General features: G+C 40.5%; 1 protein-coding gene across 1 annotated transcript in view; it reads left to right on the plus strand.

The window, feature by feature from the left end:
• Positions 1 to 19,882, plus strand: part of TRPM3 (transient receptor potential cation channel subfamily M member 3) — a 278,305-nt gene extending 258,423 nt beyond the window's left edge. Inside the window, exons 24-27 of the mRNA XM_051643557.1 lie at positions 1,281 to 1,431; positions 1,951 to 2,150; positions 3,344 to 3,476; positions 12,745 to 19,882. Of these exons, the coding sequence (XP_051499517.1) occupies positions 1,281 to 1,431; positions 1,951 to 2,150; positions 3,344 to 3,476; positions 12,745 to 14,194 (1,934 nt within the window). The 3' untranslated portion in view covers positions 14,195 to 19,882. The remainder of the gene's footprint in view (positions 1 to 1,280; positions 1,432 to 1,950; positions 2,151 to 3,343; positions 3,477 to 12,744) is intronic.
• Positions 19,883 to 20,547: the final 665 nt, after the last annotated feature.

The raw sequence follows: 20,547 nt of genomic DNA on the forward strand, positions 1-20,547 counted from the left end.
CACCTCCAAAATCAAGTACCCAAATCACACACGGTATCGTATGATTGCCAGTACAGACATCCACAGATGAATTTCATGCTCTGTGAACCAAGTTCAGAAGAACCTTTTTGAGAAGAAGCAGTAGTTGGTATTGGAAATAATTAATTTCTTGACATAGGGTGGAATTTTACAAAACATACAGCACTGGCAAACATTGTCATCTGTGAAGTCAGTGGGAAACTCTCACTGATGTCAGCAGGAACTGAGCCAGTGCTGAGCACTTTGAGAATTCCTTACTTAAACTTTTTTTATATATATGGGAATGAGGGGAAGTTAGCTGTAGTGCTGGGCAAAATGTACTGGTTGGTTTGTATATATAAGCTGCTTCAATTTTTTTCTTGAAGAGGTGATTACAGAGATACTTGGGACCACTAGGACTGAGGTTAGAAAGACATAAACAGAATCCACGCTTGCAAGTGCAGATCACCCACCTTGAAGTGGGTGATCATAGCACTTGAAGGCCTGTAAAAAAAAAAAAAAAAAAGCAAGGAAAACTATTTCACAATGTTTTGTCTTCCCTTGCTTCAACTCTGCAACACTAATACTATTTTGGTTCCAAAGCATTTGGGGAAGAAACAGGTGGCAGCTCTGCTGCCTACATGTCCCTTTACCTGATACAGTAAAGACTTGATAATCTCCCCCACTGTTTCTAGGCATATGGTCAAAAGCCCTTAATAGCAGAAGGTCATTATGAGTATGTTCCAGAGGAGCTCAGGGTAGTACAGTGAACAGCAATAAATGTCTGCTCTTTAATTTACTTTCATGTACTTCTTTTTCTTTATGCTATTTATCACATCCTTCTCCATCAATCAAAAGAGACCAAGCTTTCACCATTAAAAAAATAGTATATATGCTTTTTTCCAGGATTAAACATTTTGATAATTTTATTTTCACAGCCAGTAATCACTACCAGAGTACCATGATTTTTTAGCTGTATGCAACCAGGCTGCTTACTCACACCAGGCATGTCTCCTGCAATACGGAAGGGGAATATCTTGATATTCATGGCAAATAACACGCTGTAACAGGAACTGCAGCATGTAAAATCTGTGATAGCAAGTGCAAACTTCTTGGGGGGAGCAAACAAACTGTTGTTTGGAAGATACTGCTTTGGCAGGCAGGCCTTTATAAAGATTTAAATATTTCTTTAAAAAGCACTTAAAAAATAAGAATAATTCCAATCTTGCTTTTTTTTTTTTTTTTTGTCGGTTGGTTTGTTTGATTCACATTTTTGTTCCCAGCTCCTTGTGGTCAAAATGAAACCAGAGAAGACGGCAAAATAATCCAGCTACCTCCCTGCAAGACTGGAGCATGGATCGTTCCTGCCATCATGGCCTGTTACCTCTTGGTTGCAAATATCCTTTTGGTGAACCTTCTCATTGCTGTTTTCAAGTGAGTGACACATTGCAAAGTATGGACTCAGAAGGGAGGGACATTATTCACAGCCTAAGAGGTCTGCTAAGCTGAAGACTTTGGCTGAGACCCATTTTCAGAGGATGTGAGTGTGAGAGGGAAATAGGCAGTAGATTGTCTCCAGGGAATGAGGGAAATGCCAAGTTATTCACATTGTCTCATTTCCAAGGACAGACAGCCAAAGAGAATCAGGGCAGATAAGCCAAAATATTTAAAGGTTCAGTTATAGCATCATTCGCTCCAAATAAACACACTTTCCTGTCTCATTGAGCTGTTGTAAGGCTCAGTGGTTGTACGAAGTAGATATACACTATAGTGACTGATTGCCACTGTGCTTTTTTGAAGCACAAACTAATTATTTTTTCTTCTTCCTCTTTTTGCTACAAGGAAACATTTACCAGTGCTAATGAAATGTGTCTAGTTAAGGTGCCGTCATATCATCTTTGGAAAAGTATCCCAAACCATTTCTGATGTTATTTTCCTCTTCTTCCCTTCTAGCAACACATTTTTTGAAGTCAAATCCATATCCAACCAAGTCTGGAAGTTTCAAAGATATCAGCTAATCATGACATTTCATGAAAGACCTGTACTCCCACCACCTCTGATCATTTTCAGCCATATGACTATGATATTCCAGCACCTCTGCTGCAGATGGCGAAAGCATGAAAGTGACCCAGATGAAAGAGACTATGGATTAAGTAAGCCTTACAAAACTTACAGAGTGAAACTTTACAATGCCCTTCATAATATCCAGTGTTTGACATGAATAAAGGCTAAGTTCAGCACCTTGAGAACCTTTCCAGCAGATAACAACTTTTAACTGCAAAAATCTTACCTGAATGTGTTATTTTTACCTGCATTGCTCAACCCTTAGTTTCCTTAGAGCATTAATGAGGCTATGTTTTTCTGGGATTTTTGTTGTTCCCCCCCTTCAAACCAAAGGGTTTTGTGTTGCTGTTGCTAGAGGTCTGTTATTGCTGGAATTCCTCTTACTTCCATTGCACTTCCAGATCTCAGTTTTATTTCTGGAAATGCAGAGACAACATTCCTACTTTTTTGAGCAAACAGTACATACTTCCCCCCAACACACTTTTTGCCTAGATAAGCTGAGAGATGGTGAGAAGTAATTATTTTGTAGACACGTGTTCTCTCCTTTACACTGACTCAAACTGGAGGAGTAGTTTCTCTAGATGCTTTAATATGAACTCCCATATACATGATGGAAAACCTGTCAGATTATTTTGATAACGCTTTCTCTCGTCTTCTCTATCTAGCTCTTCAAAGAAAATGATCTCCACATCCCCCAGTGTATATGCGAGAAGCAGGGAGCTAAGGGATATGCATCTTTTCCCAACATTAGCCCATGTCACAGCCCCCTCCTCTATGAGAAGGGAGCTGAAGCCATGTAGTGATACTGGAGATGGAAGTGCAACCAGACTGCTCTCCTCCCAGTCACATCACACTCTCTGCCACAGCTCTTGCTGCAGCCTGCAGATAGGCACTTGCCATGTCAGACAGACCCTCTGTACTTTCAGACTCCTTTCCTAGCAGTCTGCTAATTAGATTATATTTCTATTAGGTTACAGGTGGGCTTTGGCTCCCACTGTCTCTTCAGGACCTGACCAGCACCTGTGTTTAGATCTCATGCAGTCAAAACACATTCATATTTGTTCAGCATTTGCCTGCTTATGTATGTCTGTCTCCAGAATAATATATAATTGAAGCCACTAATTTGGCAATTGGCTGGATATATCTGCTTTCATATCAAAATGCCAGATAAATGTGAAGCCTGCTTTTGAAAGTTTAGTCCATGAATTCCTCAAGAAGAAGAATGTAGTTAATTTCATGTGTTAATCTTTGCCAAATCCACATTTCTCTATTGTTTCCACAGAACTTTTCATAACCGAGGATGAACTGAAAAAGGTCCATGATTTTGAAGAGCAGTGCATAGAAGAATATTTTAGAGAAAAGGATGACAGATTCAACTCCTCCAATGATGAAAGAATCCGTGTCACTTCAGAAAGGTGCACTTTTTTGTTTTTCTCTCACAAGTTGATTTGGAAATGTGTTTCTGTTGCCATGTTGACCATTCCATTCTTTTTCTTGAAAATATAAATATTTGATGCATTTTTAAATAAGTCTTAAAATAAAAGTAGAGTGATAAAAGATGGTAAATTTATTTTTCTCTTTTTTCTTTCTTTTTTTTTTTTTTTGCTAAAGAAAATGTTCCTCAGAGTTTTGAAAACATGAATCTTTTAGCCAATTGTATTAGAACACAAGTGATGTAGTGAGAAACACAGATTATTCTTGCATTTCAGGCATAAGCGGTCAGAACACAATGGGAGAGTAAATGAGAGTCCCTCAATGAAAATTACAGCTTTAGCACTGACCTGCTAGCCATTCAGATAGAGTAAGCCTTGTTTCAGGATGGCCTTGCTAGCTAAGCTAGTTTCATTGAGAGCAACAGGGATCTTGCCATTAATTTAAAAGCAGCTGGTAATTTCATCTACAGCAATAAAACACACAGAGGACAAAGGTAATACATTAATTTAGTGGAAGTTGCCAGTCTGTAAATGCCTCAGACCTGAAAATTCATAAATCTGTCCATCTGCTGTATGCAGCTTATATGCTTTCATCAGACAGCAGTTCAGCAACAGAGTTAAATTTTGAGGACAGAGTTTGTTGTTTGATTCATAGCACTGTAACCAATAAATATTTTTGTGCAATATTCTGTCAGATATTCATAAAACTTATGAACAACTGAATACGCCATTCCCTGAATACTCTGTTTTAACTTGACTAACAGAGGTCAGATGAGTTGTTATTGTCATCGATTACACAGATATAACACTCTTCCCCTTATAAATCATCTAGCACTGCCCCTGATGGAGCTATGCCTAAAATACATTTTCTGGCAAAGAAACATGCTTTTAATTTTATTTGAAATAAATCTATCCCAGAGCAGGATTAGCAGATAAAATTACAGGCTGGGTCTATGGGCCAACGCCAATTGTATGAGGTTCAACAAGGCCAAATGTCAGGTCCTGCGTTTCGGTCACAACACCCCCTGACAAGGCTACAGGCCTGGGGAAGAGTGGCTGGAAAGCTGCCCAGCAGAAAAGGACCTAGAAGTGTTGGTTGGCAGCTGGCTTAACATGAGCCAGCAGTGTGCCCAGGTGGCAAAGAAGGACAACAACATCCTGGCCTGGCCTGCATCAGGAATACCATGGTCAGCAGCAGTAAGGAAGTGATAGTCCACCTGCACTTGGCAGTGGTGAGGCCACACCTCAAGAACTGTGTTCAGTTCTGGGCCCCTCACTGCAGGAAGGACATTGAGGTGATAGAGCAAGTCCAGAGAAGGGCAACAAAGCTGGTGAAGGGTCTGGAGAACAAGTCATACAAGGAGCAGCTGAGCGAACTAGAGGTGTTTAGTCTGAAGAAAAGAAGGCTGAGGGGAGACTTCATCACCCTCTACAACTACCTGAAAGGAGGCTGTAGTGAGTGTTGGCCTCTTCTTCCAAGTGAATAATGACAGGACCAGAGGAAATGGCCTGAAGTTGCAGCAGGGGAGGGTTTAGATTGGATATTCAGAAGAGTTTCTCTCCTGAAAGTTGTTAGACAGTGGAACAGGTTGCCCAAAGAGGTGGTTGAGTCACCATCCTGGGAGGTATTCAAAAGCCATGTAGATTTGATACTTCAGGACATGGTCTAGTGGGAAAGGTTGTGAGGTGGGGTTTTTTTTGTTGACGATTGGACTCAGTGATCTTAGATGTCCTTTCCAATTATGGTGATTCTGTAATATTCTTTAATCATCTGCATTGCTGAAAACAGCAGTCCTAAAATAAATATTATAGAAAAGGATATTAGATAGGAAGCATTGTCAGGCATGAAATGGCTTCCTCTTAAAGAATGGCCAAGTAATCCAACTCTACTTCATCTGGAAAAGACAAAAAAGAAATTAAGTGAGAGAGGTCTATATAATTATGAGTGCAAGGACATCGTGAGTAGCAATCAATTGTTTGCTGTCTCTCCCAGAACAAAAAATAGGATTGCTAGATTGTTCCATTAACCTAGCAGGAGTCCAGGTTCAAAATAAACAAAAATAGGTTGTTTTTCCATGCAATAAGTAGTGGAACAGAGCAAATTAGATTATGAGAAAATATAAAAGAAGCTGATGATACCAGCTAAAAGTCAAACATAGACAAGCTTATGGATGAGAAATCCAGTAAGGACTGCTAAATACATAGAGATCATATTGCACTCATGAAGTTCCAAAGCCAAAAATGTTTAGAGACTGGATAATAATACGATACGTTACAATACGATGTAATGTGATGTCATGTAATATGACATGACATGATATTATATGATATTGGAAGTATTAATTATGCTTCAAAGTGAGATGGTGGGATAAATTGATCAGTGGTCCAACTTGTGGACTTAATTCTAGAATTAATATAAGAGGTCTAATTCTGAAAAGAGTGCCTTAGTCCCACTAAATCATTACTTCAATTAAATTATTGATGGACTGATGTGCAAAGGTTAAAAATAAATAGGACCAAAATGAATGCCAGCAAAAGCCACCATCTCCCAAACAAAAATTAAAAAGGCTCATTGTAGGTAATATAAAAACTTTGCCAGGTCCCCAGTTCAGATCTTTTTTTTTTCCTGGTAACTGATTATTATCCTCAAATAATCCATATTTGTTTCACTTTTAGAAAATGTTTAGCTTCAGCAGAAAATACTTGATGCACATTTTACATGTAGCCTCCTCCTTTTATGTTCTCATACCTTTCTGCTAGGGTGGCTTGGCACCATCTAATATCTTAGATATTTCTTGCTGTAAGAAAAATCATGGATGCAATGGAGGCATCATATGGATATTCTAAAATTTGCCGGAAGGTTTATACTAGCTCAAATACACATGGAAAAAAATCCAAAGCAAAACTTGGATATTCTTATTTTGAAATTGTGTTCTAATTCAAAACTGTTCTTGAAGAAAATACAGCTCTAGCTGTCTATTCACTGAGTGCAAGTTCATGCAAAAATATGGAAAACAGAAATTTTCACTTATTAAGCCCTTTTCCAGACCAGATTTTGACTGTATTTCTCCAGAACACAACCTCTTATGTCCACAGAGTTTGGTTGATGGGATTTTATTGTGTTTATGGTAGGATTACTCCCAGAGCCTGGTGCTGTTCTGTGTAATGAATGATTGCATAATTGAAGATCAAATTAATATAAGAGAAAATCACTAATTAAAAGGATAAATATTTGCTAAAAAATCTGGGAGTGGCTATACACAATATATGTAATAAAAGGTCATTAAACTCATATTACAGCTTTGGATTTGGAGGAGGTCATCATCATAACTCAAGCTTTCTTGTTGTGAATGAAATTATATAGTCAGTTTAAATATATTTCTCATTTACTTGTGCACATCTCAGGTTACTCCTGGTTTCAGAACCCAGACTGCAGTGTCCTTATCTTGCTGAGTTTCTCTATAAATGTCCTACTACTACCAATGCAGTCTCATCTGTGATTACTTCCTTAGCAACCAACAGACCATGTAACTCAAAAGTCTTTCTTAATCTTGGCCAGATAGACACTTACCTGCTGTGCCTCTGGCAGTAGCTAACAGATCGTGTTCAGGGAAGGCATGACAAATACAGGAACATGTATCGGCAAGGTATGACTCTAGGTTCTTCCTGGGATGCATTAGTTTTGTTCAGTAGCATTGCCTAGCCCTCATGAGAATGCAGCATGTAAAACTTATCTCACTGTGGAAAGTTCTACTCATATTCCAGATACAAATATGCAGCCAAGTGCAATAATTCAACTGGCTGTGTTTGTATTTAAAATTATTTCACTTGTATACATCTCTCAAAGCAAGGGGAAAACAACAACAACAACAAACCCACCTCAAGACTATAATGGAATCACAGCATGCCAGGTTGGAAGGGACCTCAAGGATCATCCGGTCCAACTTTTGTAGGTACTACTATAGTTTACATAAGATGGCTCAGCACCCTGTCAAGCTGAGACTTAAAACTGTCCAATGTGGGGGAATCTGCCACTTCCCTTGGGAGACTCTTCCAATGTTTTATTGTCCCCATGGTGAAAATTCTACCTCTTGTGTCCAATTGGAATCTCCCCAGGAGCAACTTGTGCCCATTACCCCTTGTAAATATGGAGTGTCCCTCTTCTTGGTAGCCACTCTTTAAGTAGTGGAACATTGTAATAAGGTCTCCCCAAATCCTTCTTTTCTCAAGGCTGAACAAACCCACTTTTCTCAGCCTCTCCTCATATGGCAGGTCCTCCAGTCCTCTGGTCATCCTTGTGGCACTTCTCTGGACCCTCTCCAGCCTGTCTGCATCCATTCTGTAGAGTGGGGACCAAACTGGACACAATACTCCAGGTGTGGTCTGACAAGCCCAAGTAGAGTGGAATGATGACTTTTTTATCTCTGCTGATGATGCTCTTGTTGATGCAGCCCAGCATCCTGTTGGATTTCTTTGCCTCTGCAGCTACCTTCACAGTTAACTTCAGTTAACTGTGCAGTTAACTTCACAGAATGTTATAAATTTATTCCTGTTCTTAGGTAACTCTTGCTGCAGTGAAAGTTTTTTGTTGGTTGTAATCTGAGCATTCTCAAACAAATACATTAACAGCAGAAGGAGAACAAGGGAGACTCTCCATCCTTTATTGGATGAGGGGGGAACATGGCAACCAAGAATGAAGAAAAGCCCGAGATACTTAATGGCTTCTTCGCCTCCATCTTTAATAATCAGACCTGCCCTCAAAGCTGCCCTCAGGGTATTCAGCCTCCTGAGCTGGAATATAAGGATGGACAACCCCCTCACAATCCATGAGGATGCAGTCAGAGACCTGCTTGCAGCACCTAGACAAAAGTCTATGGAGCCAGATGGGATTCACCCAAGGGTGCTGAGGGAGCTGGCAGAGGAGATCACCAAGCTTCTCTCTATCATCTATCAACAGCCCTGCATAACAGGGGAGGTCCCAGATGACTGGAGGCTTGCCAATGTGATGCCCACCTGAGGGGCCAAGGCCAGATGTGCAAGGTTTAACAAGGCCAAGTGCCGGATCCTGCACTTGGGTTTCAACAACCCCATGCAAAGCTACAGGCTTGGGGATGAGTGGTTGGAAAGCTCCATGGTGGAGAATGAGCTGGGGGTGCTGGTTGACAGCTGACTCAACATGAGCCAGCAGTGTGCCCAAGTGGCCAAGAAAGCCAACACCATCCTGGTCTGCATCAGGAATAGTGTGGCCAGCAGGAGGAGAGAGGTGATAGTGCCCCTGTACTCGGCACTGCTGAGGCCTCTCCTCAAGTCCTGTGTGCAGTTCTGGGCCCCTCATTACAAGAAGGATGTCAAGTTGCTGGGGTGTGTCCAGAGAAGAGCTACCAAGCTGGTGAATGGTCTGGAGAACAAGTCCTATAAGGAGAGGCTGAGGAAACTGGGACTGTTCATATTGAAGAGGAGCAGGGGGAGACCTCATTGCTCTCTACAGCTACCTGAAAGGAGGTTGTAGGGAGGTGGGAGTTGGCCTCTTCTCTCAAGTGAATAATGACAGCACGAGAGGAAGTGGCCTGAAGTTGCAGCAGGAGAGGTTTAGACTGGATATTAGAAAGAATTTCTTTACTGAAAAAGTGGACTGGCACTGGAACAGGCTGCGCAGTGAGGTGGTGAAGTCACCATCCTTGGAAGCATTTAAAAGAAATATTGATGTGGTGCTTAGGGACAAGATTTAAGCACTGAACAAGTAGATTAGGTGACGGTTAGTGGATTCAGCTTATGGTTGGACTTGATGATCTTCAGAGTCTTTTACAACCAGGATGATTCTGTGATTCTGTGATTCTCAAGTAAAATCCAGGAGGTTTCTGAAATTGTTCCATGTGCCTGGCAGCCCTAACACTGTGATGTTATATCTGTTCCTCATCTTGGAGCAGTTGTTACTGAATCCATATGTGTGATGAGTCACTCAATTATTAGCTGATAAATATTTTTAAATTACAATTTATTTATTTTTTATTCAATAGCAGTTCAGATAATTAATAACATGAGGGAAAATTCAACTGCTTCCCATTCTAGATGCTGACTTATGATGCAATCTTATCCTGTTTGCAATAACATTAATCTGTTTTGTTGGAGAATTTGGTAGAACTAGAGGTAGACTGGTTACCTAAATGATAATGAGTAGCATGAGATTCTTTTAAACTACTGGTTAATTTATTAGTAATGATTACTTAATCATTCATCTGTTGAAGATGGATGATAGCTATACAGCTTCACATTTGGTTTCCTGTGCCTGTGCTTTCAAAACTCATGATCTTCAATAGAAAAACCCCATCTTTCACAGGAATGTGAGACTTGCTGGAAGGATTGGTGTCACATTCCTCCCTCTGCTCTCTTATGCAGGAGACTTGCTGTTGCTCATCACCATGAGATAGTCACACCAGTCTCACTAGCTAAAGTTCTGTGCATTCATTAACAAGGCATTCATGCTGCCTAATACTCATTCATTGCTAAAATCTGGTTTCCTTCCGGGTCAGTAAGAGCGTTTATGGTGTTGCAAGTTCCAGGTCACTCATCCTGTTGAAAATTCAGCCAGCAATAGTAGAAGATTATATTTGTCTCACCAGAAATCCTGGCTATGATTGACAGGCCACCTATAAACATAGAGTACAAATTACACTAACAGACAGAGACTAAGAGACCTGTGAGGAGTAAACCAGAAACTGGGGATTTGTTTCTTCTCTGTTTATTTTTCAGTGTTTCCAGGAATGGGGAAAACCAGAATTATAACCTTAAAAATCAGACAAAGATAACTCTATAAATGTGTTGCTTTTGATACTTCTTTGGCATATAATGGTGGTCCCTGGTCTACCCTATAGACTGCAACCAGTCAAAATAGTTATGAGAAGAAATGTCATATGTGCTAAAGGCAATTTAATTGTGTAAAATTAGAGGACTCCGTATAAATCCTAAATGTTGTATAATCTGGGAAATTGAAATGGCTGGAAGTTACTGGCATAAATTATTACACAACACACTTTAAAGTTGAAAATATTTTAAAATGAGACAGATCAACAGTGTATAAAAGATATACTGAAGTTTAAATTAGGAACACACATTAAATTCTAACTATTAATACTTTAATTGTTTGTTTATTTATTAGGATAAATAACTAATAAATAACTTCAATCAGTTTCAATCCCTGAACTATTAACACAGACTACCCAAAGCACAATCACAGTAGTGAAGCAATCTAAATGTGTGTACCCTGTTGTAGGCTGTATGTGGTTTGATCAGCATTCTCTTCCCTGCACTTCTAATGCATACTTGGTATTTCCTACATTCAAGATAGTAGCTGATGCATACAAAGAAACTACATCTTAAGGTCCACATGGCACTAGCTGGTGTAAATCTGGGGCCTACGCCAATGTGACACTCACCCACAAGAAGGGCTGGAAGGAGGATCTGGGGAACTATAGGCCTGTCAGCCTGACCTCAGTGCCTGGCAAGGTTATGGAGCTGATAATCCTGAGAGCCATCAAGTGGCATGTACAAGATAACCAGGGAATCAGGCCCAGCCAGCATGGGTTTAGGAAAGCAAGGTCCTGCCTAACTAATCTGATCTCCTTCTATGACTGGGTGACCCACCTAGTGGATGAGGGGAAGGCTGTGGATGTGGTCTACCTAGACTTCAGCAAAGCCTTTGACACAGTCTCCCATGGTATCCTCCTGGAAAAGCTGACCGCCCATGGCTTGGACAAGTGCACCCTTTGCTGGGTTAAAAACTGGCTGGATGATCAGTCCCAGGGAGTGATGGTGAATGCTGCTGCATCCAGCTGGCATCTGGTCACCAGTGGTGTACCCCAGGGATCAGCACTGGGCCCAGTTCCATTCAACATCTTTACTGATGACCTGGTTGAGGGCATCAAGTCTACCCTTAGTACATTTGCAGGTGACACCAAGCTGGGGGGGAGTGTCAATCTGCTTGAAGGTAGAAAGATGCTGCAGAGGGACCTGAACAGGCTGGGCTGATGGGATGAGGTTCAACAAGACCAAGTCCCGGGTCCTGCACTTTGGCCACAATAACCCCAGGCAGCACTACAGAATGGGGGAAGAGTGGCTGGAGAGCAGCCCAGCAGAGAGGGACCTGGGAGTACTGGTTGACAACTGGTTGAACATGAGCCAGCAGTGTGCCCAGGTGGCCCAAAAGGCCAATGGCATCCTGGCTTGTATCAAGAATAGTGTGGCCAGCAGGAGCAGGGATGTAGTTCTCCCCCTGTACTCAGCACTGGTGGGGCCTCACCTCAAGTTCTGTGTCCAGTTCTGGGCCCCTCACTTCAAGAAGGATATTGAGGTGCTGGAGCAGGTCCAGAGGAGAGCAATAAGGCTGGTGAAGGGACTAGAGGGGAAGTCTTATGAGGAGAGGCTGAGGGAGCTGGGGTTGTTTAGCCTGGAGAAGAGGAGATTCTGGGGGGACCTGAAGGGAGGTTGTAGTCAGGTGGGGGTCAGGATCTTCTCCGAGGCAACTAGTGACAGAATGAGAGCGCATGGCCTGAGGCTGCACCAAGGGAGTTTTAGGTTGGATATTAGGAAGCACTTCATTATGGAAAGGGTGATCAGACATTGGAATGGACTGTCCAGGGCAGTGATAGAGTCACCATCCCTGGAGATGTTCACAGAAAGGATGGATGTGGCACTTAGTGCCATGGTCTAGCCAATGTGGTGGTGTTAAGTCATAGGCTGGACTTGATGATCTCAGAGGTCTTTTCCAGCCTCAATAATTCTGTGATTCTGTGATTCTGTGAATCTCTGGCCTATTGCCCACTTTCATTATGTCATTTAGTTAGGCAGTTAACTGTGGTGGTCCTGCCTGTGGCACAACTAGGGACAAAGGCATGTGGCATTTGCTCTAAGTGTTACTCATTCATAACAACCTAATTAGATGTCAGCAGAGAGGCAGCAAACTATACTGACATTTCTCTAATAGCCCCTGTCCCGTGGATAGGGCACATCCAAAATCCCCTCTACCTTACGCAGCAGACAGATGTAAGACCTGATTTAACCCACTGGAGCAGTTTCCTGATCACGTCGTATCTCTGCTGAATCTCTTTTAGTGGGGTTTTTCAGCAGGTGAGGTGGTATAGATTTGCTCTGAATTTTCAGACCTATTTTTTTTCCTATTGGTTTTTAATGACCTCTTAGCTGGTCTCCACTGCTTTGTAAAAATTAACCTCCTTTAATACTTCCCTTTTTTAAGGGTAGAGAACATGGCCATGCGACTGGAAGAAGTAAATGAGCGAGAGCACTGCATGAAGGCCTCTCTGCAGACAGTTGACATCAGGCTTGCTCAGCTGGAAGATATGATGGGACGAATGGTGACTGCCTTAGAAAAACTGACTGGCATAGACAGAGGTGAGACAACCAAGATACGATCCAGGACCTCATCCGACTGTACTGATGCAGCCTACATTGTAAGGCAGAGTAGCTTCAATAGTCAGGAAGGAAATACTTACAAGCTGCAAGAGAGCATAGATCCCACAGGAGAGGAGTCCATGTCCCCGACATCTCCTACAATCACACCCCGCATGCGAAGCCACTCTTTCTATGCAACAAGTATGAAGGACAAGTGTGGCCTGGAAAAGTTTGAAAGCATTTTTAAGGAAAGATCTCCAAGCCTGCATCGGGCTACCAGTTCTCACTCAATAGCAAAAGAAGGAAAGGTTCCTTTAGCCCCTACCAGCACTTTGTCAATTGCCCCAGACTCCAGGAGGCCTTCGTCTTGTATAGATATCTATGTTTCTGCCATGGATGAGATGCATTCCGACACAGAGCCTCTCGACAGCTCCATAAATATTCTTGGTACTGGAGATGCAGCTCTGCATGCTCACATAGCCTCTTCCATTTTAGCTAACAGTGCATACATTAGCAGTACATCTCGTGAAAAAATTTCTGGCCACAGTCTTGATTATGAGGAGACCTCTGGAATAGAAACAAGAGCATTTTCTTCAGACTATTCACAAATCACAGACTGCCAGATCCCCTGGGATTCAGACCCTCCCTTGTATCACACTTTAGAGCGATCTAAAAGCAGTCGTTATCTGGCTACAACTCCATTTATTCTGGAGGAAACTCCAATTGTGAAATCTCACAGTTTTATGTTCTCTCCATCTCGAAGCTACTTCAGCAGCCTTGGTGTCCCAGTCAAAACAGCAGAGTACACAAGTATTACAGACTGCATAGATACAAGGTGTGTGAGTGCTCCCCAGGCAATCGCAGAGAGGGCCAGTTTCCCTGGAAGTCTTGGGGGCAAGGTAGAGGACTTGGGATGCTGCCACCCAGAGAGAGAAGCTGAACTAAGCCACCCGAGCTCTGATCATGAGGATACTGAGGCCAAAGACAAGAAGGGGATCCCTTTACCTCCTCCTCAAGACAGCAATGCTACAAGAACTCTGGCCAATAGTATCCCACTTCCAAAAATAGAGCGGGCCAACAGCTACTCTGCAGATGAGTCGAACACATATGCACAGCACACGCGGAAGAGTTACTCTATCAGCGACAAACTTGACAGGCAGCGAAATGCAACGGGCCTGCGAAACCCCTTCCAAAGGAGCAAGTCGTCGAGGCCAGAGAGCAGAGGGGATAACCTGTCCATGAGGAGACTGTCAAGAACAGGAGCCTTTCGCAGCTTTGAAAGCAAACACAGCTAAGCCTAGACAAAGCTCACCAGCAGCCTAAGGGTCATCTGCTCTTTAGCCCACTCTTCTTAACAGAATAAATAAATAAAATCTAAAAAAACGAAAAAACCCCACCACAACTCACATCACCCCGTGTCAACTCCAGCTGGCATTAGCCACCAGTCAAAGGAGCACACTGCCAGAGTCAGCATCTGCCCCTGAGTTACTGCATCTTGACCCAGTTGACATTTGCACTTGAGGAAAAAGGGAGGGATGAAAGCTTACAAAGACTTCAGTAAATAACAGGAATAACAAGCCTCCTTTATGAAGTCACAAGAAATAATTTAGTAGGTTCAGAAATCTGCCTTTTATTAGAAGGCACCCTCAGATCTTTGATCATTATTCAAGTTTTTAGGATGCAGGAATTAACTGGCAAAAAGAGATATACAAATGAGATGTTCTAAACTTCCATCTCAACTTCTGTTTCATCTGTTTCACCACTGTGATGACTGATGAAAAGCATTTGTTATTTCTGTAGGAACTGGCAGCAAACAAACCTAGAGTCTCCCAAATCTCTTGCATCCCACTCTTAGGGAAATGAAGAAAGATGAAAAAGATAACAAACATAACATTAACTTGTCTCTTTTTGTGTCAGATTCCAGTGCCACAAAAAGTTTATACTTTCAAGACCAGAAAGGGTAATGAAATGCCTTTTGCACTGCAACTTAAATGGAGGAAGAATCAATGTTAAAATACCATTTGATTTCCTGTACAAAACAAGCATTCTATATTCTAGGACAACTGAGCAAGCTCAGGACGAATGAAATTAAGTGTAATAGCATATAATTTTTTACCACATTTGGCATCAATATGTTGTCTCACTAAATCAAACAACGTGATGGAACAGTAAGAATAGGGTGATCAGAGCAGAGCACAGTAATATTGTCAGATTCTCACTGCTCCATTTAATTATGTATACAAATTGGGGAGATTTATCCACCAGGCTGCTACTCGGCTCTTCTTGCTGTGCCATTTGAGCTGCCAATTGGTCACATCATTCCCTCACCTAAAAATATACAGCTTCTTTCTTTTTTTTTTTCCCCATGAGGGCATGGCTGCATTTGAACATTTCAAAGTGTACAAGATTTATCAAGCAGTCTGAAGCCAAATTAATACAGTTAGACAGAAGTTGCTTAAAGGAAAATGCTCTTGACAGAGAATTGGAAAACACTAAAAAGTATGTATGTGTTTACAGTAAGTTAAAGAACCAAAGCAAAACTGAAGGTGTCTGTAAACAGCAAAAGCCATCAGCTCCCACTAGGCTTCCACTGTTCAGCAGAGTATCATACAATGTACATTTGAGTAAGAGAAAGTATATCTGAATGGTAGAGCAGTTACGGGTTTGGTTGAAAACAGTCATAATCCCACTGAGCCTGTCCACATTCCAGGGGGATACAATGTCAACCAGAGTCTCAAACTTCTCATGAGAAGATACCATGGTGGTCACAGATGAAAGAGTATGCAGAAGACAGAAAAAGCATGGAGAAGCACAAACTGCCACTGGATCAATATTTTGCATCCTGTATAAAGGCACAACTTTTAAGCTTGTAAAGAGTTGAAGCTAGTGCCATTAGTAATTAAAATATCTCTTCAATGACCAACATCTGTGTAGAACCAGCTCCTTTTTGTTATTAAAAATGAACACATGTGAGTGGGGTACATACTTTCAATTTCTTAAATGGGAATTACCTTCCAAATCCCTAAGGCAGCTTTGAAAATGCAGGCTGACATTTCCTCACTGGGATCTCAGCCTGGGAGACTCTCAGCACCACATGACAGCTAAATCTGAAAGACCACAAATCTAGACATAAAAATAATCATCAGCCTCAAGAAAAGAGGGAAAGAAGGTGACAACATTTAGGTACCAAGTCACTATGTTGGAAAGTTCAGGAAAAAGAAATGCAGCTTGGGGACTTTAAGCACAATGTGTTTCATACTTCCTGCACCAACGTGTTCCTTGCTTTCTTCTTTTGATCAGGCTTTCAATGAGCTAAACTCCACCAAGACACCATGTTTATGCAATTGCCTTGCAGCCCATGTGCAGCATTATGGCCACATGGCAACACCAAGAAAGGTCAGAAACCCTTTCTGTGCATTATGAAGCATGCTTGTGACTGATTGTTGAACAACAGCAAAATGCCCAGGGGCAAAGGAACTTGTGTTTAACAATCTGCTTCAAATGTGCCAACTTTTATTAGTAGCCTTTTCCTAAGGTTTCTCCAAATCTATCAGTCCTTGGTGAGTAGAGGGGGATATTCTCACTTGTTTTTTTTCTTTGTTACTTTTACGAATGTCTGCTAAAACTGTTCATGGACTCTTCTACCTTCACCATATTGCTGGCCTGCTCTAGAGGCATTTCAGATTCATTAGAAATTCCTCAACATCGCTTAGTGAATCACTTCAAGGCATAGGGCTCTTCTGTGGGGTAGATTTCATTGCTTAGGTTGTCAGGGTAAAGGAATTTGCCAAACCCAGCAGCTGTATAAATGTTTAAGATACAGCACTTTATTAATCTGGAGCACACATTCCAGGTAAATTTAAACAGGACACTTTATTTACCTCTTAAAAATTGCCATTATATATAAAATGTAAATTCAGATGTTAAAAGTGTGATTGGAAGATGTTAGTACACTAATTTTCATGAATGTTTCCCATTTATTCTACAATTTGGTATCTATAGAATATATTATTATAGATATTAGATTATCTTCACCTGTTTTTTATATATTGCATCAAACTGCTCCTTTTTGAATTTGATGGTGAAACACCCATTCTTCGTAATAGGACCAGATTTCTCATTCTGGATATTATTATGACCATTTAGTGAGAGTAGAAGTCTTATCATCCATCCTCATGTAGCTATAGCATGTGCCATATGACATAGTCTGTATCAAAGGATAGCATATAAAATAGATATATATACACACATATATACATATCTCCCCTATGTAATGAGTATAGTTGTGACATGTGGTAATATTAGTGAACGTTACAGGACAGTTTTAATATCACTTTATAAAGTCTTGTTTGTAAGTCTGTAACATTCAATAAAATAACACATGTTGCATCAAGCATTTAGTTCCGCTATCCAGTTATTAGCTTACATCTGGAATATGCATTGCTGGTCACAGTGTGTGAGTTTGGTATGTTTCACACATTTCTCTGTATAGCTCCACTTAATTGTCTGTATGAGCTGATATATAAACCTCTAATGAGCCACTGTGGGCTGTGACAGATGAGTTGTGGTAGTATGAAAGATGAACTGGCATGTTATGCAAAAGATTATAAGATAAATGAACTTTAATAATATTTTGAAACTCAACTGAACTTAGCTGTTTGTTTACATATGCTGGCCGACTGAGGAAGCGGTGTACAGTATTTTATAAATATTTTCCTAGAGTAATTTGTTCTATTGTTTCCAGTTTTAGTGATGCTACTCTACAGTTGGGGTAAACACTTGTCCTAGGTATTGGGTTATATATAGCACATTATACTTTCACAATAACAGTGTGATATGACTGAAGTAGTTTCTCTTCCTTACAGTCCAGTCTTTTTTTGTGTCAATGAAAATGCATGCATTGTTCCATGAGTTTATTTGGGCTACTATGAAACTTAACATTTTGCTATTGCCTGCCTGTAAAGATGAATCCAGTTAGGAATGAATTCAAGCTTTTGGATGTTTACATGATTTCCATTATGTTTGATCTTTAGCAAAGTGAGTGATTTTTTATTATTTTTAAATGACAATTGTATTTTATGGAATTGAAACATTCAACACAAAACGCGAACCTACAGCAGTGCTCAGACATTTGGCTCTCTCTTTTTTTGGAAGAGATAAGGTGCTACATTATTGTTCTTAGCACAAGTGCCAGTTAACAAATGGCAGTGAGGGGATAATTTGAAATTATAATTACAAACCAAAACATCCATTCATCCACATAAGGAAATCCCTCCGGGTTCCAGATACACATTGCTTTTTTCTTTTTTTTTTTTTTCTTTTTTTTTTTTCATTATCCATTTATAGATCTTTTGGTAAAAAACTAATTTGTACCTTTTGTGGAATGGATAGCCTTTTGTCAGGGGATAAATATCTTAGTTAGGTATATTTTTTGTATGAGAAGAAAACCATGTTTCTTAGAAACTGTCAGTGCATGGAAAATGCAATTACACAAATAACTGCTCAAAAAAGTGCTGGTAGCAGCACACAGCCTTAGTCCAATGACTGCAGTTGGAGCAAACTAGTATCTGTCCTGAGAGCAGAAGTTAGATGAGGTACGCTTGATAAAGTATTAGCTTACAGTGAGCCAGTGAAACAAAATTCTTTCTAAACTCATGGTGCAAATTTTGAAACAAGCATAAATGTCTTGTTATGTTGCTCAGGTTATAAACTTACGAGGATCTGATAATCACCAGAAGGGAAAATGTGAGCTGGTCATTCCTGGATTTCTCTAGGAATACTTAAATAGTTGCAATGTCTCTCCCCTGCTTAAAAATAATAGTCTATTTGCAGTTTTGCACAAATATGCACAATTTTTTTTCAACAAAGGCCACATTTTCAGTTCTGTTAAAAGATACCAGGTATAGATCATCTTCTTCAAAAGAAAAGGGAAAACTTCTTCATATTAATTTTCCCTCATCCACCTCAAAGAACACCACAATCCAAACTGGGCAGAATCAGTCTACTTACCTAATGAAACCCTTCATTCCTCTAGGTGGTATTTACTGGCCTTGCAACATGTTGGCATAAAAGCAGTAGTGCTGAACACGGAGGGACTGAGTTTCTACAGTTACTCTGCTTTACGACCATAGTGTGAACACTGCAGGTCACACAGGTTTCTCTGCTCCAAGACTGACTACAATTATGGTCTTATTGATGCTGGTGCAAATCTGCAGAAAATCCACTTATTTCAATGGAGCATTCTGAGTTTTGTCAGAGAACAGATATATTCTGAATTTCTAACTACATTACTTTGAGTCATACACAGATTATCCTAAATCATCATCAAGTGGGAAGTCTAATGACTGAACCATTGAACCAGACTGGTTGTGAAACAGTGTCTGACCTTTTAGTTTTTGCTGTATGCTTTCAGATCTCTCATAGAGCCACACTACTTATTTCAAAATGCTGTTAGGAAAAAATGTTTTATTATGAAATTGCTGCTGTTTCTGCTGCAGGGAAGTGATAACTCTTGTTTATTTTAGTACTTGGTAGGGAGGGGAAAGGGACAGAAGTGGGAATTGGCTGTGAAATACTATTTTATGCCTGTACAAGAGTAAATTGTATTAAAGTTATATCCTTCTTCCACCACTGCAGTTGTTGTACATGAGGAGAGTCTATATGCTGCTACTGCTGTCTGGAACAGTGTTTGCAATATACTCTACTAATAGCTATTTAATTTGGGCTATCATTTGTAAGTGTATAACAATCATTTATAAAGGGAGAAAAATGATTAAAATGTCATTTTAAACAAATTCTTACTAATACAAAACTTGTGAAGTATGATTTGTCTAAATGTATATCACTAGGAAAACGGTCCTTTCCAAAGGTGTACTGGATTCACAACGCACTTTTAGACTGTGTTTAGATACTTAAAAGCAGAAGTTGGAAATTACTACAGTAGAACTTTCTGAAATTTCTGTAACAACTGTTTTGCAATAAAACAAAAGGTGTAGTTCAAAACATCTGTTCTTGCCAGAGCATTTATTTATGGTTATTTGCTTTGAAAGCAATAAAGCAATGATGCAATGGTGGCTGCTTTTTGCAAAGATCTCTCACTGCTCTAGTTCTACTTTACAGCTTTAAAGAAAACCTAAGGTTTTACACTGTTGTGCACAGAGATTTTGAATGTTGCAAGTAATTTCCACCTCTGAGATCTCGTGTCACTCAGTTTGAACCCAGACAGATGTAGCCCCCATGTGTTTGTTTAGAAGGAGGGAATAGTTTCTTTTACTAGTAGCTACTGCTTCAGCAAGGGGGGGAAACACAAGCAGTGATGCAGATTCTCTCTAAATTGCTTCCACATAGACTGGAAAAAGCATGCTCCTTCTTTGTATGGCAGTCTACTCAGGTGGGTGGCGTTGATGGCTCTTGCGGCTGAAGAAGGTTCATTAAAAACAAAGGGCACCAAGTAATCCACCAGTACCTAGGACCTCCTCAAACTGGTATCTCACTTTCCTCTGGAAATAAGTTATTTGCTCTCTCTTTATGCAGCTACAACCAGCTCTGCTATTTCCTCACAAAAATGCTGAAAAAAGGCACTGACACAAAATGAGCCCACATCAGGATCTGCTGCCTCCACAAATCAGCCTTGACTGAGATAATAACA

Source organism: Apus apus, chromosome Z (assembly GCF_020740795.1).
Source record: "Apus apus isolate bApuApu2 chromosome Z, bApuApu2.pri.cur, whole genome shotgun sequence".
Classification (NCBI taxonomy): Eukaryota; Metazoa; Chordata; class Aves; order Apodiformes; family Apodidae; genus Apus; species Apus apus.